At 53.8% G+C, this 20,931-nt stretch overlaps 2 protein-coding genes across 2 annotated transcripts in view; both read left to right on the forward strand.

The window, feature by feature from the left end:
- The window catches only part of LOC142257282 (uncharacterized), a 73,179-nt gene extending 52,526 nt beyond the window's left edge, over positions 1-20,653 (forward strand). The window contains exon 8 of the mRNA XM_075329453.1: positions 18,969-20,653. Coding sequence (XP_075185568.1) covers positions 18,969-20,590 — 1,622 coding nt within the window. The 3' untranslated portion in view covers positions 20,591-20,653. The remainder of the gene's footprint in view (positions 1-18,968) is intronic.
- Positions 14,892-16,912, forward strand: LOC142257250 (gastrula zinc finger protein XlCGF66.1-like). The gene is made up of 5 exons (XM_075329407.1): positions 14,892-14,949; positions 15,230-15,335; positions 16,069-16,245; positions 16,328-16,451; positions 16,529-16,912. The coding sequence occupies exons 2-5, from the start codon at positions 15,258-15,260 to the stop codon at positions 16,624-16,626; spliced, it is 477 nt and encodes a 158-aa protein (XP_075185522.1). The 5' UTR covers positions 14,892-14,949; positions 15,230-15,257; the 3' UTR covers positions 16,627-16,912.
- Positions 20,654-20,931: the final 278 nt, after the last annotated feature.

Here is a 20,931-nt window from a genome sequence, read left to right on the forward strand (position 1 = left end):
CACATGGGGAGAGAGAGCGACAGACCCCGCACTACACATGGGGGAGAGAGAGCGACAGACCCCGCTTTACACATGGGGGAGAGAGAGCGACAGACCCCGCACTACACATGGGGGAGAGAGAGCGACAGACCCTGCACTACACATGAGGGAGAGAGCGACAGACCCCGCACTACACATGGAGAGAGCGACAGACCCCGCACTACACATGGGGGAGAGAGAGCGACAGACCCCGCATTACACATGGGGGAGAGAGAGCGACAGACCCCGCACTACACATGGAGAGAGCGACAGACCCCGCACTACACATGGGGGAGAGAGAGTGACAGACCCCGCGCTACACATGGAGGAGAGAGAGCGACAGACCCCGCACTACACATGAGGGAGAGAGCGACAGACCCGGCACTACACATCGAGAGAGAGCGACAGACCCCGCACTACACATGGAGAGAGAGCGACAGACCCCGCATTACACATGGGGGAGAGAGAGCGACAGACCCCGCACTACACATGGAGGAGAGAGAGCGACAGACCCGGCACTACACATGGAGGAGAGAGAGCGACAGACCCCACACTACACATGGGGGAGAGAGAGCGACAGATCCCGCACTACACATGGGGAGAGAGAGCGACAGACCCCGCACTACACATGGGGGAGAGAGAGCGACAGACCCCGCATTACACATGGGGGAGAGAGAGCGACAGACCCCGCATTACACATGGGGGAGAGAGAGCGACAGACCCCGCACTACACATGGGGGAGAGAGAGCGACAGACCCCGCACTACACATGGGGGAGAGAGAGCGACAGACCCCGCACTACACATGGGGGAGAGAGAGCGACAGACCCCGCACTACACATGAGGGAGAGAGAGCGACAGACCCCGCACTACACATGGGGGAGAGAGAGCGACAGATCCCGCACTACACATGGGGAGAGAGAGCGACAGACCCCGCACTACACATGGGGGAGAGAGAGCGACAGACCCCGCATTACACATGGGGGAGAGAGAGCGACAGACCCCGCACTACACATGGGGGAGAGAGAGCGACAGACCCTGCACTACACATGAGGGAGAGAGCGACAGACCCCGCACTACACATGGAGAGAGCGACAGACCCCACACTACACATGGGGGAGAGAGAGCGACAGACCCCGCATTACACATGGGGGAGAGAGAGCGACAGACCCCGCACTACACATGGGGGAGAGAGAGCGACAGACCCTGCACTACACATGAGGGAGAGAGCGACAGACCCCGCACTACACATGGAGATAGCAACAGACCCCACACTACACATGGGGGAGAGAGAGCAACAGACCCCGCACTACACATGGAGAGAGCGACAGACCCCGCACTACACATGGGGGAGAGAGAGTGACAGACCCCGCGCTACACATGGAGGAGAGAGAGCGACAGACCCCGCGCTACACATGAGGGAGAGAGCGACAGACCCCGCACTACACATGGAGAGAGAGCGACAGACCCCGCGCTACACATGGGGGAGAGAGAGCAACAGACCCCGCACTACACATGTGGAAGAGAGCCGCAGACCCCGCACTACACATGGAGGAGAGAGCGACAGACACCGCACTACACATCAGGGAGAGAAAGAGCGACAGACCCCGCACTACACATGGAGGAGAGAGAGCGACAGACCCCGCACTACACATGAGGGAGAGAGAGCGATAGACCCCGCACTACATATGGGGGGGGGGAGAGAGCGACAGACCCCGCACTACACACGGAGGAGAGAGAGAGCGACAGACCCCGCACTACACATGGGGGAGAGAGAGCGACAGACCCCGCACTACACATGGGGGTGAGAGAGCGACAGACCCCGCACTACACATGAGGGAGAGAGAGCGACAGACCCCGCACTACACATGAGGGAGAGAGAGCGACAGACCCCGCACTACACATGAGGGAGAGAGAGCGACAGACCCCGCACTACACATGAGGGAGAGAGAGAGCGACAGACCCCGCACTACACATGATGGAGAGAGAGCGACAGACCCCGCACTACACATGAGGGAGAGAGAGCGACAGACCCCGCACTACACATGAGGGAGAGAGAGCGACAGCCCCCGCACTACACATGGGGGAGAGAGAGCAACAGACCCCGCACTACACATGGAGAGAGCGACAGACCCCGCACTACACATGGGGGAGAGAGAGTGACAGACCCCGCACTACACATGGAGGAGAGAGAGCGACAGACCCCGCACTACACATGGAGGAGAGAGAGCGACAGACCCCGCACTACACATGTGGGAGAGAGCCGCAGACCCCGCACTACACATGTGGGAGAGAGCCGCAGACCCCGCACTACACATGGAGGAGAGAGAGCGACAGACACCGCACTACACATCGGGGAGAGAAAGAGCGACAGAGCCAGCACTACACATGGGGGAGAGAGAGCGACAGACCCTGCACTACACATGAGGGAGAGAGAGCGACAGACCCCGCACTACACATGGGGGAGAGAGAGCGACAGACCCCGCACTACACATAGGGGAGAGAGAGCGACAGACCCTGCACTACACATGAGGGAGAGAGCGACAGACCCCGCACTACACATGGAGATAGCAACAGACCCCACACTACACATGGGGGAGAGAGAGCAACAGACCCCGCACTACACATGGAGAGAGCGACAGACCCCGCACTACACATGGGGGAGAGAGAGTGACAGACCCCGCGCTACACATGGAGGAGAGAGAGCGACAGACCCCGCACTACACATGAGGGAGAGAGCGACAGACCCGGCACTACACATCGAGAGAGAGCGACAGACCCCGCACTACACATGGGGGAGAGAGAGCGACAGACCCCGCATTACACATGGGGGAGAGAGAGCGACAGACCCCGCATTACACATGGGGGAGAGAGAGCGACAGACCCCGCACTACACATGGGGGAGAGAGAGCGACAGATCCCGCACTACACATGGGGAGAGATAGCGACAGACCCCGCACTACACATGGGGGAGAGAGAGCGACAGACCCCGCATTACACATGGGGGAGAAAGAGCGACAGACCCCGCACTACACATGGGGGATAGAGAGCGACAGACCCTGCACTACACATGAGGGAGAGAGCGACAGACCCCGCACTACACATGGAGAGAGCGACAGACCCCGCACTACACATGGGGGAGAGAGAGCGACAGACCCCGCATTACACATGGGGGAGAGAGAGCGACAGACCCCGCACTACACATGGGGGAGAGAGAGCGACAGACCCTGCACTACACATGAGGGAGAGAGCGACAGACCCCGCACTACACATGGAGATAGCAACAGACCCCACACTACACATGGGGGAGAGAGAGCAACAGACCCCGCACTACACATGGAGAGAGCGACAGACCCCGCACTACACATGGGGGAGAGAGAGTGACAGACCCCGCGCTACACATGGAGGAGAGAGAGCGACAGACCGCGCACTACACATGAGGGAGAGAGCGACAGACCCGGCACTACACATCGAGAGAGAGCGACAGACCCCGCACTACACATGGAGAGAGAGCGACAGACCCCGCACTACACATGGAGAGAGAGCGACAGACCCCGCGCTACACATGGGGGAGAGAGAGCAACAGACCCCGCACTACACATGTGGGAGAGAGCCGCAGACCCCGCACTACACATGGAGGAGAGAGCGACAGACACCGCACTACACATCAGGGAGAGAAAGAGCGACAGAATCCGCACTACACATGGGGGAGAGAGAGCGACAGACCCCGCACTACACATGGAGGAGAGAGAGCGACAGACCCCGCACTACACATGAGGGAGAGAAAGCGATAGACCCCGCACTACATATGGGGGGGGGAGAGAGCGACAGACCCCGCACTACACACGGAGGAGAGAGAGAGCGACAGACCCCGCACTACACATGGGGGAGAGAGAGCGACAGACCCCGCACTACACATGGGGGTGAGAGAGCGACAGACCCCGCACTACACATGAGGGAGAGAGAGCGACAGACCCCGCACTACACATGAGGGAGAGAGAGCGACAGACCCCGCACTACACATGAGGGAGAGAGAGCGACAGACCCCGCACTACACATGAGGGAGAGAGAGAGCGACAGACCCCGCACTACACATGATGGAGAGAGAGCGACAGACCCCGCACTACACATGAGGGAGAGAGAGCGACAGACCCCGCACTACACATGAGGGAGAGAGAGCGACAGACCCCGCACTACACATGGGGGAGAGAGAGCAACAGACCCCGCACTACACATGGAGAGAGCGACAGACCCCGCACTACACATGGGGGAGAGAGAGTGACAGACCCCGCACTACACATGGAGGAGAGAGAGCGACAGACCCCGCACTACACATGGAGGAGAGAGAGCGACAGACCCCGCACTACACATGGGGAGAGAGAGCGACAGACCCCGCACTACACATGGGGGAGAGAGAGCGACAGACCCCGCACTACACATGGAGGAGAGAGAGCGACAGACCCCGCACTACACATGAGGGAGAGAAAGCGATAGACCCCGCACTACATATGGGGGGGGGGGAGAGAGCGACAGACCCCGCACTACACACGGAGGAGAGAGAGAGCGACAGACCCCGCACTACACATGGGGGAGAGAGAGCGACAGACCCCGCACTACACATGGGGGTGAGAGAGCGACAGACCCCGCACTACACATGAGGGAGAGAGAGCGACAGACCCCGCACTACACATGAGGGAGAGAGAGCGACAGACCCCGCACTACACATGAGGGAGAGAGAGCGACAGACGCCGCACTACACATGAGGGAGAGAGAGAGCGACAGACCCCGCACTACACATGATGGAGAGAGAGCGACAGACCCCGCACTACACATGAGGGAGAGAGAGCGACAGACCCCGCACTACACATGAGGGAGAGAGAGCGACAGACCCCGCACTACACATGGGGGAGAGAGAGTGACAGACCCCGCACTACACATGGAGGAGAGAGAGCGACAGACCCCGCACTACACATGGGGAGAGAGAGCGACAGACCCCGCACTACACATGGGGAGAGAGAGCGACAGACCCTGCACTACACATGAGGGAGAGAGCGACAGACCCCGCACTACACATGGAGAGAGCGACAGACCCCGCACTACACATGGGGGAGAGAGAGCGACAGACCCCGCACTACACATGGGGGAGAGAGAGCGACAGACCCCGCACTACACATGGGGGAGAGAGAGCGACAGACCCTGCACTACACATGAGGGAGAGAGCGACAGACCCCGCACTACACATGGAGATAGCAACAGACCCCACACTACAAATGGGGGAGAGAGAGCAACAGACCCCGCACTACACATGGAGAGAGCGACAGACCCCGCACTACACATGGGGGAGAGAGAGTGACAGACCCCGCGCTACACATGGAGGAGAGAGAGCGACAGACCCCGCACTACACATGAGGGAGAGAGCGACAGACCCGGCACTACACATCGAGAGAGAGCGACAGACCCCACACTACACATGGAGAGAGAGCGACAGACCCCGCGCTACACATGGGGGAGAGAGAGCAACAGACCCCGCACTACACATGTGGGAGAGAGCCGCAGACCCCGCACTACACATGGAGGAGAGAGCGACAGACACCGCACTACACATCAGGGAGAAAAAGAGCGACAGACCCCGCACTACACATGGAGGAGAGAGAGCGACAGACCCCGCACTACACATGAGGGAGAGAGAGCGACAGACCCCGCATTACACATGGGGGAGAGAGAGCGACAGACCCCGCACTACACATGGGGGAGAGAGAGCGACAGACCCCGCACTACACATGGGGAGAGAGAGCGACAGACCCCGCACTACACATGGGGGAGAGAGAGCGACAGACCCCGCACTACACATGGGGGAGAGAGAGCGACAGACCCCACACTACACATGGGGGAGAGAGAGCGACAGACCCCGCATTACACATGGGGGAGAGAGAGCGACAGACCCCGCACTACACATGGGGGAGAGAGAGCGACAGATCCCGCACTACACATGGGGAGAGAGAGCGACAGACCCCGCACTACACATGGGGGAGAGAGAGCGACAGACCCCGCATTACACATGGGGGAGAGAGAGCGACAGACCCCGCACTACACATGGGGGAGAGAGAGTGACAGACCCCGCGCTACACATGGAGGAGAGAGAGCGACAGACCCCGCACTACACATGAGGGAGAGAGCGACAGACCCGGCACTACACATCGAGAGAGAGCGACAGACCCCGCACTACACATGGAGAGAGAGCGACAGACCCCGCACTACACATGGAGAGAGAGCGACAGACCCCGCGCTACACATGGGGGAGAGAGAGCAACAGACCCCGCACTACACATGTGGGAGAGAGCCGCAGACCCCGCACTACACATGGAGGAGAGAGCGACAGACACCGCACTACACATCAGGGAGAGAAAGAGCGACAGACCCCGCACTACACATGGGGGAGAGAGAGCGACAGACCCCGCACTACACATGGAGGAGAGAGAGCGACAGACCCCGCACTACACATGAGGGAGAGAGAGCGATAGACCCCGCACTACATATGGGGGGGGGAGAGAGCGACAGACCCCGCACTACACACGGAGGAGAGAGAGAGCGACAGACCCCGCACTACACATGGGGGAGAGAGAGCGACAGACCCCGCACTACACATGGGGGTGAGAGAGCGACAGACCCCGCACTACACATGAGGGAGAGAGAGCGACAGACCCCGCACTACACATGAGGGAGAGAGAGCGACAGACCCCGCACTACACATGAGGGAGAGAGAGCGACAGACCCCGCACTACACATGAGGGAGAGAGAGAGCGACAGACCCCGCACTACACATGATGGAGAGAGAGCGACAGACCCTGCACTACACATGAGGGAGAGAGAGCGACAGACCCCGCACTACACATGAGGGAGAGAGAGCGACAGACCCCGCACTACGCATGGGGGAGAGAGAGCAACAGACCCCGCACTACACATGGAGAGAGCGACAGACCCCGCACTACACATGGGGGAGAGAGAGTGACAGACCCCGCACTACACATGGAGGAGAGAGAGCGTCAGACCCCGCACTACACATGGAGGAGAGAGAGCGACAGACCCCGCACTACACATGTGGGAGAGAGCCGCAGACCCCGCACTACACATGTGGGAGAGAGCCGCAGACCCCGCACTACACATGGAGGAGAGAGAGCGACAGACACCGCACTACACATCGGGGAGAGAAAGAGCGACAGAGCCAGCACTACACATGGGGGAGAGAGAGCGACAGACCCTGCACTACACATGGGGGAGAGAGAGCGACAGACCCCGCACTACTCATGAGGGAGAGAGAGCGACAGACCCCGCACTACATATGGGGGGGGGGGAGATAGCGACAGACCCCGCACTACACACGGAGGAGAGAGAGCGACAGACCCCGCACTACACATGGGGGTGAGAGAGCGACAGACCCCACACTACACATGGGGGTGAGAGAGCGGCAGACCCCGCACTACACATGGGGGTGAGAGAGCGACAGACCCCGCACTACACATGAGGGAGAGAGAGCGACAGACCCCGTACTACACATGAGGGAGAGAGAGCGAAAGACCCCGCACTACACATGGGGGAGAGAGAGCGACAGACCCCGCACTACACATGAGGGAGAGAGAGCGACAGACCCCGCACTACACATGAGGGAGAGAGAGCGACAGACCCCGCACTACACATGAGGGAGAGAGAGCGACAGACCCCGCACTACACATGGAGGAGAGATAGCGTCAGACCCCGCACTACACATGGGGGAGAGAGAGAGCGACAGACCCCGCACTACATATGGGGGGGGAGAGAGCGACAGACCCCGCACTACACACAGAGGAGAGAGAGAGCGACAGACCCCGCACTACACATGTGGGAGAGAGCCGCAGACCCCGCACTACACATGTGGGAGAGAGCCGCAGACCCCGCACTACACATGGAGGAGAGAGAGCGACAGACACCGCACTACACATCGGGGAGAGAAAGAGCGACAGAGCCAGCACTACACATGGGGGAGAGAGAGCGACAGACCCTGCACTACACATGGGGGAGAGAGAGCGACAGACCCCGCACTACTCATGAGGGAGAGAGAGCGACAGACCCCGCACTACATATGGGGGGGGGAGATAGCGACAGACCCCGCACTACACACGGAGGAGAGAGAGCGACAGACCCCGCACTACACATGGGGGTGAGAGAGCGACAGACCCCACACTACACATGGGGGTGAGAGAGCGGCAGACCCCGCACTACACATGGGGGTGAGAGAGCGACAGACCCCGCACTACACATGAGGGAGAGAGAGCGACAGACCCCGTACTACACATGAGGGAGAGAGAGCGAAAGACCCCGCACTACACATGGGGGAGAGAGAGCGACAGACCCCGCACTACACATGAGGGAGAGAGAGCGACAGACCCCGCACTACACATGAGGGAGAGAGAGCGACAGACCCCGCACTACACATGAGGGAGAGAGAGCGACAGACCCCGCACTACACATGGAGGAGAGATAGCGACAGACCCCGCACTACACATGGGGGAGAGAGAGAGCGACAGACCCCGCACTACATATGGGGGGGGGAGAGAGCGACAGACCCCGCACTACACACGGAGGAGAGAGAGAGCGACAGACCCCGCACTACACATGGGGGAGAGAGAGCGACAGACCCCGCACTACACATTTGGGTGAGAGAGCGACAGACCCCGCACTACACATGGTGGTGAGAGAGCGACAGACCCCGCACTACACATGAGGGAGAGAGAGCGACAGACCCCGCACTACACATGAGGGTGAGAGAGCGACAGACCCCGCACTACACATGAGGGGGAGAGAGCGACAGACCCCGCACTACACATGGGGGAGAGAGAGCAACAGACCCCGCATTACACATGAGGGAGAGAGAGCGACAGACCCCGCACTACACATGAGGGAGAGAGCGACAGACCCCGCACTACACATGAGGGAGAGAGCGACAGACCCCGCACTACACATGGGGGAGAGAGAGCAACAGACCCCGCACTACACATGAGGGAGAGAGAGCGACAGACCTTGCACTACACATGAGGGAGAGAGAGCGACAGACCCCGCACTACACATGAGGGAGAGAGCGACAGACCCCACACTACACATGGGGGAGAGAGAGCAACAGACACCGCACTACACATGGGGGAGAGAGAGCAACAGACCCCGCACTACACATGAGGGAGAGAGAGCGACAGACCCCGCACTACACATGGGGGAGAGAGAGCGACAGACCCCGCACTACACATTTGGGTGAGAGAGTGACAGACCCCGCACTACACATGGGGGAGAGAGAGCAACAGACCCCGCACTACACATGAGGGAGAGAGAGCGACAGACCCCGCACTACACATGGGGGAGAGAGAGCGACAGACCCCGCACTACACATGGGGGTGAGAGAGCGACAGACCCCGCATTACACATGAGGGAGAGAGAGCGACAGACCCCGCACTACACATGAGGGAGAGAGCGACAGACCCCGCACTACACATGAGGGAGAGAGCGACAGACCCCGCACTACACATGGGGGAGAGAGAGCAACAGACCCCGCACTACACATGAGGGAGAGAGAGCGACAGACCCCGTACCTCACATGAGGGAGAGAGCAACAGACCCCGCACTACACATGGGGGAGAGAGAGCAACAGACCCCGCACTACACATGGGGGAGAGAGAGCAACAGACCCCGCACTACACATGAGGGAGAGAGAGCGACAGACCCCGCACTACACATGGGGGAGAGAGCGACAGACCCCGCACTACACATTTGGGTGAGAGAGCGACAGACCCCGCACTACACATGGGGGAGAGAGAGAGCGACAGACCCCGCACTACATATGGGGGGGGGAGAGAGCGACAGACCCCGCACTACACACGGAGGAGAGAGAGAGCGACAGACCCCGCACTACACATGGGGGAGAGAGAGCGACAGACCCCGCACTACACATTTGGGTGAGAGAGCGACAGACCCCGCACTACACATGGTGGTGAGAGAGCGACAGACCCCGCACTACACATGAGGGAGAGAGCGACAGACCCCGCACTACACATGAGGGAGAGAGCGACAGACCCCGCACTACACATGGGGGAGAGAGAGCAACAGACCCCGCACTACACATGAGGGAGAGAGAGCGACAGACCCCGTACCTCACATGAGGGAGAGAGCAACAGACCCCGCACTACACATGGGGGAGAGAGAGCAACAGACCCCGCACTACACATGGGGGAGAGAGAGCAACAGACCCCGCACTACACATGAGGGAGAGAGAGCGACAGACCCCGCACTACACATGGGGGAGAGAGCGACAGACCCCGCACTACACATTTGGGTGAGAGAGCGACAGACCCCGCACTACACATGGGGGAGAGAGAGAGCGACAGACCCCGCACTACATATGGGGGGGGGAGAGAGCGACAGACCCCGCACTACACACGGAGGAGAGAGAGAGCGACAGACCCCGCACTACACATGGGGGAGAGAGAGCGACAGACCCCGCACTACACATTTGGGTGAGAGAGCGACAGACCCCGCACTACACATGGTGGTGAGAGAGCGACAGACCCCGCACTACACATGAGGGAGAGAGAGCGACAGACCCCGCACTACACATGAGGGTGAGAGAGCGACAGACCCCGCACTACACATGAGGGGGAGAGAGCGACAGACCCCGCACTACACATGGGGGAGAGAGAGCAACAGACCCCGCATTACACATGAGGGAGAGAGAGCGACAGACCCCGCACTACACATGAGGGAGAGAGCGACAGACCCCGCACTACACATGAGGGAGAGAGCGACAGACCCCGCACTACACATGGGGGAGAGAGAGCAACAGACCCCGCACTACACATGGGGGAGAGAGAGCAACAGACCCCGCACTACACATGAGGGAGAGAGCGACAGACCCCGCACTACACATGGGGGAGAGAGAGCGACAGACCCCGCACTACACATGAGGGAGAGAGCGACAGACCCCGCACTACACATGGGGGAGAGAGAGCGACAGACCCCGCACTACACATGGGGGAGAGAGAGCGACAGACCTTGCACTACACATGAGGGAGAGAGAGCGACAGACCCCGCACTACACATGAGGGAGAGAGCGACAGACCCCACACTACACATGGGGGAGAGAGAGCAACAGACACCGCACTACACATGGGGGAGAGAGAGCAACAGACCCCGCACTTCACATGAGGGAGAGAGAGCGACAGACCCCGCACTACACATGGGGGAGAGAGAGCGACAGACCCCGCACTACACATTTGGGTGAGAGAGTGACAGACCCCGCACTACACATGGGGGAGAGAGAGCAACAGACCCCGCACTACACATGAGGGAGAGAGAGCGACAGACCCCGCACTACACATGGGGGAGAGAGAGCGACAGACCCCGCACTACACATGGGGGTGAGAGAGCGACAGACCCCGCATTACACATGAGGGAGAGAGAGCGACAGACCCCGCACTACACATGAGGGAGAGAGCGACAGACCCCGCACTACACATGAGGGAGAGAGCGACAGACCCCGCACTACACATGGGGGAGAGAGAGCAACAGACCCCGCACTACACATGAGGGAGAGAGAGCGACAGACCCCGTACCTCACATGAGGGAGAGAGCAACAGACCCCGCACTACACATGGGGGAGAGAGAGCAACAGACCCCGCACTACACATGGGGGAGAGAGAGCAACAGACCCCGCACTACACATGAGGGAGAGAAAGCGACAGACCCCGCACTACACATGAGGGAGAGAGCGACAGACCCCGCACTACACATTTGGGTGAGAGAGCGACAGACCCCGCACTACACATGGGGGAGAGAGAGCAACAGACCCCGCACTACACATGAGGGAGAGAGAGCGACAGACCCCGCACTACACATGGGGGAGAGAGAGCGACAGACCCCGCACTACACATGGGGGAGAGAGAGCGACAGACCCCGCACTACACATGAGGGAGAGAGAGCGACAGACCCCGCACTACACATGAGGGAGAGAGAGCGACAGACCCCGCACTACACATGAGGGAGAGAGAGCGACAGACCCCGCACTACACATGAAGGAGAGAGAGCGACAGACCCCGCACTACACATGAGGGAGAGAGCGACAGACCCCGCACTACACATGAGGGAGAGAGCGACAGACCCCGCACTACACATGGGGGAGAGAGAGCAACAGACCCCGCACTACACATGGGGGTGAGAGAGCGACAGACCCCGCATTACACATGAGGGAGAGAGAGCGACAGACCCCGCACTACACATGAGGGAGAGAGCGACAGACCCCGCACTACACATGAGGGAGAGAGCGACAGACCCCGCACTACACATGGGGGAGAGAGAGCAACAGACCCCGCACTACACATGAGGGAGAGAGAGCGACAGACCCCGCACCTCACATGAGGGAGAGAGCAACAGACCCCGCACTACACATGGGGGAGAGAGAGCAACAGACCCCGCACTACACATGGGGGAGAGAGAGCAACAGACCCCGCACTACACATGAGGGAGAGAGAGCGACAGACCCCGCACTACACATGAGGGAGAGAGAGCGACAGACCCCGCACTACACATGGGGGAGAGAGAGCGACAGACCCCGCACTACACATTTGGGTGAGAGAGCGACAGACCCCGCACTACACATGGGGGTGAGAGAGCGACAGACCCCGCACTACACATGAGGGAGAGAGAGCGACAGACCCCGCACTACACATGAGGGAGAGAGAGCGACAGACCCCGCACTACACATGAGGGAGAGAGAGCGACAGACCCCGCACTACACATGAAGGAGAGAGAGCGACAGACCCCGCACTACACATGAGGGAGAGAGCGACAGACCCCGCACTACACATGAGGGAGAGAGCGACAGACCCCGCACTACACATGGGGGAGAGAGAGCAACAGACCCCGCAGTACACATGAGGGAGAGAGAGCGACAGACCCCGCACTACACATGAGGGAGAGAGCGACAGACCCCGCACTACACATGAGGGAGAGAGCGACAGACCCCGCACTACACATGAGGGAGAGAGAGCGACAGACCCCGCACTACACATGAGGGAGAGAGAGCGACAGACCCCGCACTACACATGAGGGAGAGAGAGCGACAGACCCTGCACTACACATGAGGGAGAGAGCGACAGACCCCGCACTACACATGAGGGAGAGAGAGCGACAGACCCCACACTACACATGAGGGAGAGAGAGCGACAGACCCCGCACTACACATGAGGGAGAGAGCGACAGACCCCGCACTACACATGAGGGAGAGAGAGCGACAGACCCCACACTACACATGAGGGAGAGAGAGCGACAGACCCCACACTACACGTGGGAGAGAACCACAGAACTCGCACTACACGTTTCTTTCTCTTATCACTTGCTCAGGGATGTTACATTATTAACCCCTTATCAATCACCAATATGCATTAAAGTGTCGCTTGTAAGAGGCCTTATTCCTTCACCATAGTTTTAAAATGGTGATTGGGAATAGGGTGAATTGTAATCACAACTCTACTCCCTCCTCCTATAGCCAAAAATCTGTGGGAAAAGTGATACTATTGATTTTTTCTTCATGTCAGTACGATTACAGCGATACCGGATTTATATAATTTTTTTTATCCTTTGCTAGTTTTACCCAATGTGATAGGGTTACTCTCTCTGTTTGCTTCATGAGGTATTGACAGGAACACTTTCCATTTAAAAGCCCAGTTGGTTTATTCAGCCTCACGTAAACCGCACTCTTGGTAACATCACACAAGCCTCTCTTCGGCTTCACAGTACTTAAGTATGGTATACCATCCTTGTAACTCACGGTAGCAGAGTTGTGTGTGTTTGTCTGTATGTAGCAGAGTTGTGTGTGTTTGTCTGTATGTAGCAGAGTTGTGTGTGTTTGTCTGTATGTAGCAGAGTTGTGTGTTTTTGTCTGTATGTAGCAGAGTTGTGTGTGTTTGTCTGTTTGTAGCAGAGTTGTGTGTGTTTGTCTGTTTGTAGCAGAGTTGTGTGTGTTTGTTTGTAGCAGAGTTGTGTGTGTTTGTCTGTTTGTAGCAGAGTTGTGTGTGTTTGTTTGTAGCAGAGTTGTGTGTGTTTGTCTGTATGTAGCAGAGTTGTGTGTGTTTGTCTGCATGTAGCAGAGTTGTATGTGTTTGTCTGTATGTAGCAGAGTTGTATGTGTTTGTCTGTTTGTAGCAGAGTTGTGTGTGTTTGTCTGTTTGTAGCAGAGTTGTGTGTGTTTGTCTGTTTGTAGCAGAGTTGTGTGTGTTTGTCTGTTTGTAGCAGAGTTGTGTATGTTTGTCTGTTTGTAGCAGAGTTGTGTGTGTTTGTCTGTATGTAGCAGAGTTGTATGTGTTTGTCTGTATGTAGCAGAGTTGTATGTGTTTGTCTGTTTGTAGCAGAGTTGTGTGTGTTTGTCTGTTTGTAGCAGAGTTGTGTGTGTTTGTCTGTTTGTAGCAGAGTTGTGTGTGTTTGTCTGTTTGTAGCAGAGTTGTGTATGTTTGTCTGTTTGTAGCAGAGTTGTGTGTGTTTGTCTGTTTGTAGCAGAGTTGTGTGTGTCTGTTTGTAGCAGAGTGTAGTACCATTGTTTCAGTCCAGTTGTGGCTTTATACAGCAGGGAGGAGCATTCCTTGCTGTACTAAGTGAACATTGGAGCGATTGATCTGTCAATGGCCCTTTAAAAACATATTGTACGGCTCTCGCGGAATTAAAATTAACATGTTGCAATCAAAGCAGACTTTTTTTCATTTGGGAGCGGGGTAGTCTTATACAGTGAGTATATCCCAAATTCTATATTTTTAGGGCAGAAGTTGGGGGTCGTCTTATACGCCCAGTCGTCTTATACGCCGGCATATACGGTACTCACCACATGTGGAGGATCAGCGCGCTCAGGAGAAACTGGGGAACAAATTGTAAGATCCACTTTTTCTCTCTATCCCCTGTAAAAGTTAAAAAATTGGGGCTAAAGCAATATTTTAGAGGAAAAAAATACATTTTTTTCCATTTTGCATTATTTCCTAAATTAAACATGTCCGCCCACTTAAAATCTTTAATGTTCCAATATTTCCCCTCAAATGTTTCCATTTATTATCTCTATTTGAATTTTTCACTTGTTGATAGATTTTTTTTTTTTAACATCTGCTGATCTTCTTTACAACAATAGCTTTTTGCTTAATTTTTTTTTCTTAATAGGAGATTTTTCCACTTTCACTCATGAAGGATGGATAAGAGAAGGGAAGACATGTCAGAGAGGATATTACACCTCACCCTGGAGATAATTTTTCATCTTACTGGAGAGGTGAGAGGTTCTGACGTCATCACATTACACCATTATCTATGGGAATAACCGAGGATATGACCGGGGAGGTGAGAGGCTCTGATGTCATCACATTACAGCATTATCTATGGGAATAACAGAGGATATGACCGGGGAGGTGAGAGGTTCTGATGTCATCACATTACATCATTATCTATGGGAATAACAGAGGATATGACCGGGGAGGTGAGAGGTTCTGACGTCATCACATTACATCATTATCTATGGGAATAACCGAGGATATGACCGGGGAGGTGAGAGGCTCTGATGTCATCACATCACATCATTATCTATGGGAATAACAGAGGATATGACCGGGGAGGTGAGAGGCTCTGATGTCATCACATTACATCATTATCTATGGGAATAACAGAAGATATGACCGGGGAGGTGAGAGGTTCTGATGTCATCACATTACATCATTATCTATGGGAATAACAGAGGATATGACCGGGGAGGTGAGAGGCTCTGACGTCATCACATTACATCATTATCTATGGGAATAACCGAGGATATGACCGGGGAGGTGAGAGGTTCTGATGTCATCACATTACATCATTATCTATGGGAATAACCGAGGATATCACCGGGGAGGTGAGAGGCTCTGATGTCATCACATTACATCATTATCTATGGGAATAACCGAGGATATGACCGGGGAGGTGAGAGGCTCCGGAAATGTCTGTAGTAATATTATTCATGTCTCCACGCTCAGGATTACACAGTAGTGAAGACCTCTAGTGATCGCTGTCAGGCCCCTATGTCTGAAGGATGGGGAGGAACCCTGAGCCCAATTCCGGGGCCTCCACCTGACCCCCGGATACCTGAGGACATCAATGAACAGAAGATCCTAGAACTCATCAACAAGATGCTGGAGCTGCTGACTGGAGAGGTGACACTGCTGGGAATGCTGGGATATTATAATGGACGGCAGTGGAGGATTCTGGGTGATGACGGTATCATTGTGTTGTCAGGTTCCTATAAGGTGTCAGGACGTCACCGTCTATTTCTCCATGGATGAGTGGGAGTATCTAGAAAGACACAAGGAGCAGTACAAGGAAGTGATGATGGAGGAGCACCAGCCCCGCACATCACCAGGTAATAGGACTGAATACTCCCGGCCTATAATTATGTGTATGTAATAATGATGTCGGTCCTGTTTGTGTCTCCTGCAGGTGTCTCCAGTACGAGGACGACCCCAGAGAGATTTCCCGCTCCTCCTCCTCCTGCACAGGATCCTCAGGTAGATGGAGATCTCCCCTATGAGGTGTAGACAGCTGTGACGCCCCTGGACTAGTCAGGGCATCACAGGGTACTGCACTCTCTACCCTTTGGTGCAGGACTCAACCCCTCATGGTTCTGGGTTCCCAACCTATGGTACTGCCTCCATCAGCGTCCAAATCCCAACCACACTTCACACCACACCAGTTGGCTGCGTAGCTGGAATAGGGCCGCCCACCTAAGGGTCAGGTAGACTGGTGGGAGGGAGGTAGAGAGAGTGTTAGCCCTCAAGAAGTGGGGAGCTGAGGGAGTGGTGGCTCCCTGTATGTTGTTGGTTGGGTCGCAGATGGTGGTCTGGACCCGGAGGAGTCGGAGACCCGGTAGCAGGGTATTAAGGCTGGGTGCCTAGACCTGATCTTGGAGGACGGTCAGGATCTCAAGCCTAATAACCGATCCGAGACCGAAAGCACGGCGGGGTACAGGACCCTAGGTCGGGGAGTAGCTTCAGGCAACCCAGCAATTAACCTGTGCAGGATAATATCTCTATGGACAGTCCCCAAGAAGCTCAGAGATCGAGGGCACTAGCGCAACGAGGGGGATAGGGCTTTCCATCCCACGCAGCCCACTGAAATCCCAAGCGTGAGCCCTTGAGAGCGCAGCTCCACTACCAGCAAGTAGGGAGCAGGTCCCGGACAGCTTTAAGCCAACAGGCCACCAGAACATTCCTAAATTGTGCACAGAGGCAGGCTCCAGACCATCCGGCAGTACCAGAGGAGACGGACACCCGGACGAGCTCCCCCAAGAGGGCAGCTGCACCCAGAGACTTGGTTTACCCTTTGTGTCAGAGTCTGTTGCATCACCACTAGCCCTGCCTGAGTGAGTACGTGGTCCTTCCCCTGCTTCCAATCAGCTCTCCACTCCCCTACACCATCTCCATCCAGTGTCACGGGGCCTCCCCTACCCATGGAGGGAATGTCATCTGGCTGTCCCGCTCCATCTCCCCGGGTACTCCCATCGGCAGCGGCAGTACTCCCCTTACCGCGAACCACGGGTGGCGTCATGAATTCTTAATCCCTGTACATACCCCCTTTTCCATTTGAAGTGGCCGCGAGCCCCCGGGTCCGGAGACCCTCGAGCCACAGCAGACCCCGGATCCGATCGGTTCGACCGCTGCAGGGGTGGCACATGACCTCCTTGTGTTCAGTCTTGTTTTCTCCTCCAGTATTAAATGTTTTATACTTGTGTAATGAGAGCGGTGGAGACGGCAGGATCACAGCTGACCACAGACCTCACATGTCCGGATCTTATCTCCATTATTCCCGGGGACTTTTACAATATTTTGTTTTGCAGCTTTTGAATCTGGATAAAGATCTGAACAATATTAATTCTCCAGAGAGAAATGTGAGGGTCGATCAGCGGAGTAAAGAGGAGATTCCTACAGATCACCGCTCCGGTGAGTGCAGACCACGCACACAAGTCACACTTTCCTCTCACCAAATTAAGCTATTTTTACTCTCTTTGCTCTCTGTTTGTTTCAGTGGTATATTAATTTTTTTTAATCAATATTAGAAAGTAAAGCTCAATGAATCTGTGATTCCAGTGCAGGTTATAACATGGGATGTGCAGTTTGGTTCTAGATTTAAAATACAGCTGGAGATTAATTCTGTGAGGCCAAATTATGTTTCCTATTTTCCACTGACAGAATATTTGGGCCCAAAAATGTGATAAAATTGGGGCTGATATGATTTTAAAATTATTGTTTTGCTAAAGTCACTTCATCGAGGGAACACACAGGATATAATCTTTTAAAATAGAAAATATAAAGTTTTTCCAGCATTCTGCCTTTATTTTTGTACAGAAAATGTATGGATACTGTTCTTGTGGTACCGACTATGAGATACTAATCTATATTATGGTTAATTAATTTTCTATGTGATTTCACTTTGGGATTTTAGAAGAGTCGTCTTGGTAATAAGACCATGTGTACTTTGGCACTACAACAATACTGCAGTCAGGGGTAAGAGTTCATATTGCTTAAAATTTACCAAATTTGTTTTATTTTTTTGACAGATTTTGGTATTATGCAGCATACATATGAAGAGCAAGCCTATCACATGCATGGTCTGTCATCTGATGCATTTATACAGGTCCTATTTCCGGATTCACTGCAAACTATTGAGGAGAAGGAAAGTCAAATAAGGGACATTCAACATCAAATCACTTACACAGGGGAGAAGCCATATTCATGTCCAGAATGTGGGAAATTTTTTACTCAGAATTCTTCTTTGGTCGACCATCAGAAAACACACATAGAGTTGAAGCCTCAGTTATGTTTAGAAGGTGGGAAATATAGCAGTAAATCAACCTTTGCTACACATCTTAGAGCTCACCCAGGGGAGAAGCCATATTCATGTTCAGAATGTGAGAAATGTTTTACCCAAAAATCAGATCTTGTTAGACATCAAGTAATTCACACAGGGGAGAAGCCATTTTCATGTTCAAAATGTGAGAAATGTTTTACCCAAAAATCAGATCTTGTTAGACATCAAATAATTCACACAGGGGAGAAGCCATTTTCATGTTCAGAATGTGAAAAATGTTTTGCCCATAAATCAGATCTTGTAAGACATCGAAAAATTCACACGGGGGAGAAACCATTTTCTTGTTCCCAATGTGGAAAGTGTTTTAGACAAAAGACAACTTTAATTATACATCAAAGAACTCACACAGGGGAGAAGCCATATTCATGTGCAGAATGTGGAAAATGTTTTGCCAATAAATCAGAACTTGTTAAACATGACAGAACTCACACAGGGGAGAAGCCATTTCCATGTTCAGAATGTGGAAAATGTTTTGCCCATAAAGCAGAACTTGTCAACCATGAAAGAACTCACACAGGAGAGAGGCCATTTTTATGTTCAGAATGTGGAAAATGTTTTACTTGGAAATCAGATCTTGTTAACCATAAACGAATTCACACAGGGGAGAAACCATTTTTTTGTAACGTATGTGGAAAGTGCTTTAGACAAAAGTCAACACTAATTGTACATGGGATAATTCACAAAGAGAAACCATTTTCATGTCAAGTATGTGGAAAATGTTTTATACACAAATCATATCTTCTTCAACATCAAAATACGCACTCGGGGGAGAAGCCATTTTCTTGTTCAGAATGTGAAAAATGTTATAGTCGAAAATCAGAGCTCATGTTACATTTAAAAACTCACACGGGGAAGAAGCCATTTACTTGTTCAGACTGTGGAAAAACTTTTGATCACAAATACAATTTTATTAGACATCTAAGAATTCACACAGAGGAGAAGCCATTTTCATGTAATCTATGTGGGAAATGTTTTACTCAGAATTCATATTTAGTTGATCATCAGAAAACTCACACAGGGGTGAAGGCTATTTTATGTTCAGAATGTGGGAAATGTTATAGCAGTAAATCAAGTCTTGATGTACATATAAGAAGTCATCACAAAGGGGAGAAGCCGTATTCATGTCCAGAATGTGGAAAATATTTTTCGCGAAAATCACTGCTTACTGCACATATAAAAATTCACACAGGGGAGAAGCCATTTTCATGTTCAGAATGTGAGAAATGTTTTACCCATAAATCAACTCTTGTTAGACATCAAAGAATTCACACAGGAGAGAAGCCATTTGCATGTACTTTATGTGGAAAATGCTTTATTCAAAAGTCATCTCTAATTTCACATCAAATATCTCACACAGGAAAACCGTTTCCATGTCCAGAATGTGGAAAATGTTTTAATTCGGAATCACAGCTTGATGTACATATAAAAATTCACACAGGGGAGAAGCCGTTTTCATGTTCAGAATGTGCAAAGTGTTTTAATCTAAAAGCACAGCTTGTTGAGCATCAGAAAACTCACACGGGGGAGAAGCCATATACATGTTCAGAATGTGGAAAATGTTTTGCTCACAAATCTGCTTTCGTTAGACATCTGAGTATTCATACAGGAGAGAAGCCATTTTCATGTACTCTGTGAAAAGTGATTTAAACAAAGCAATGTATCTATTTGTCAATAAATGTTTGTCTTCCAAACTGCAAATATACTCCAGATAAAATATCTACATATCTACTATGTGTACAGAAAGTTATACATTAATGTATAACTTTGTACTAAAACTTTTTGTGTTGTCCTGTTAATGGGACAATATTTTTTTACAACCTGATCTGAGAGAGCTGGTGTCTTGAGTGAGTCCCACCCGGGGGAGACGTCGAGCGAGTCAGGAATCAGAAGGTCACAGCACCTTGTTGCTTGCAGACCCACTGCTAATACTTGAATGATATCTTCTTGCTAGTAATGCTGTAAGGGTTAAGCATCCT

This window comes from Anomaloglossus baeobatrachus, chromosome 1 (assembly GCF_048569485.1).
Source record: "Anomaloglossus baeobatrachus isolate aAnoBae1 chromosome 1, aAnoBae1.hap1, whole genome shotgun sequence".
Taxonomy (NCBI): Eukaryota; Metazoa; Chordata; class Amphibia; order Anura; family Aromobatidae; genus Anomaloglossus; species Anomaloglossus baeobatrachus.

Bases quoted from the DNA above. Each gene is read 5' to 3' on its own strand.
- LOC142257250 (XM_075329407.1), top strand. From the start codon at position 15,258: ATGGATAAGAGAAGGGAAGACATGTCAGAGAGGATATTACACCTCACC. The intron at 16,246-16,327 runs GTGACACTGCTG...TTGTGTTGTCAG, and splicing joins TGGAGCTGCTGACTGGAGAG to GTTCCTATAAGGTGTCAGGA. The intron at 16,452-16,528 runs GTAATAGGACTG...TGTCTCCTGCAG, and splicing joins CCAGCCCCGCACATCACCAG to GTGTCTCCAGTACGAGGACG.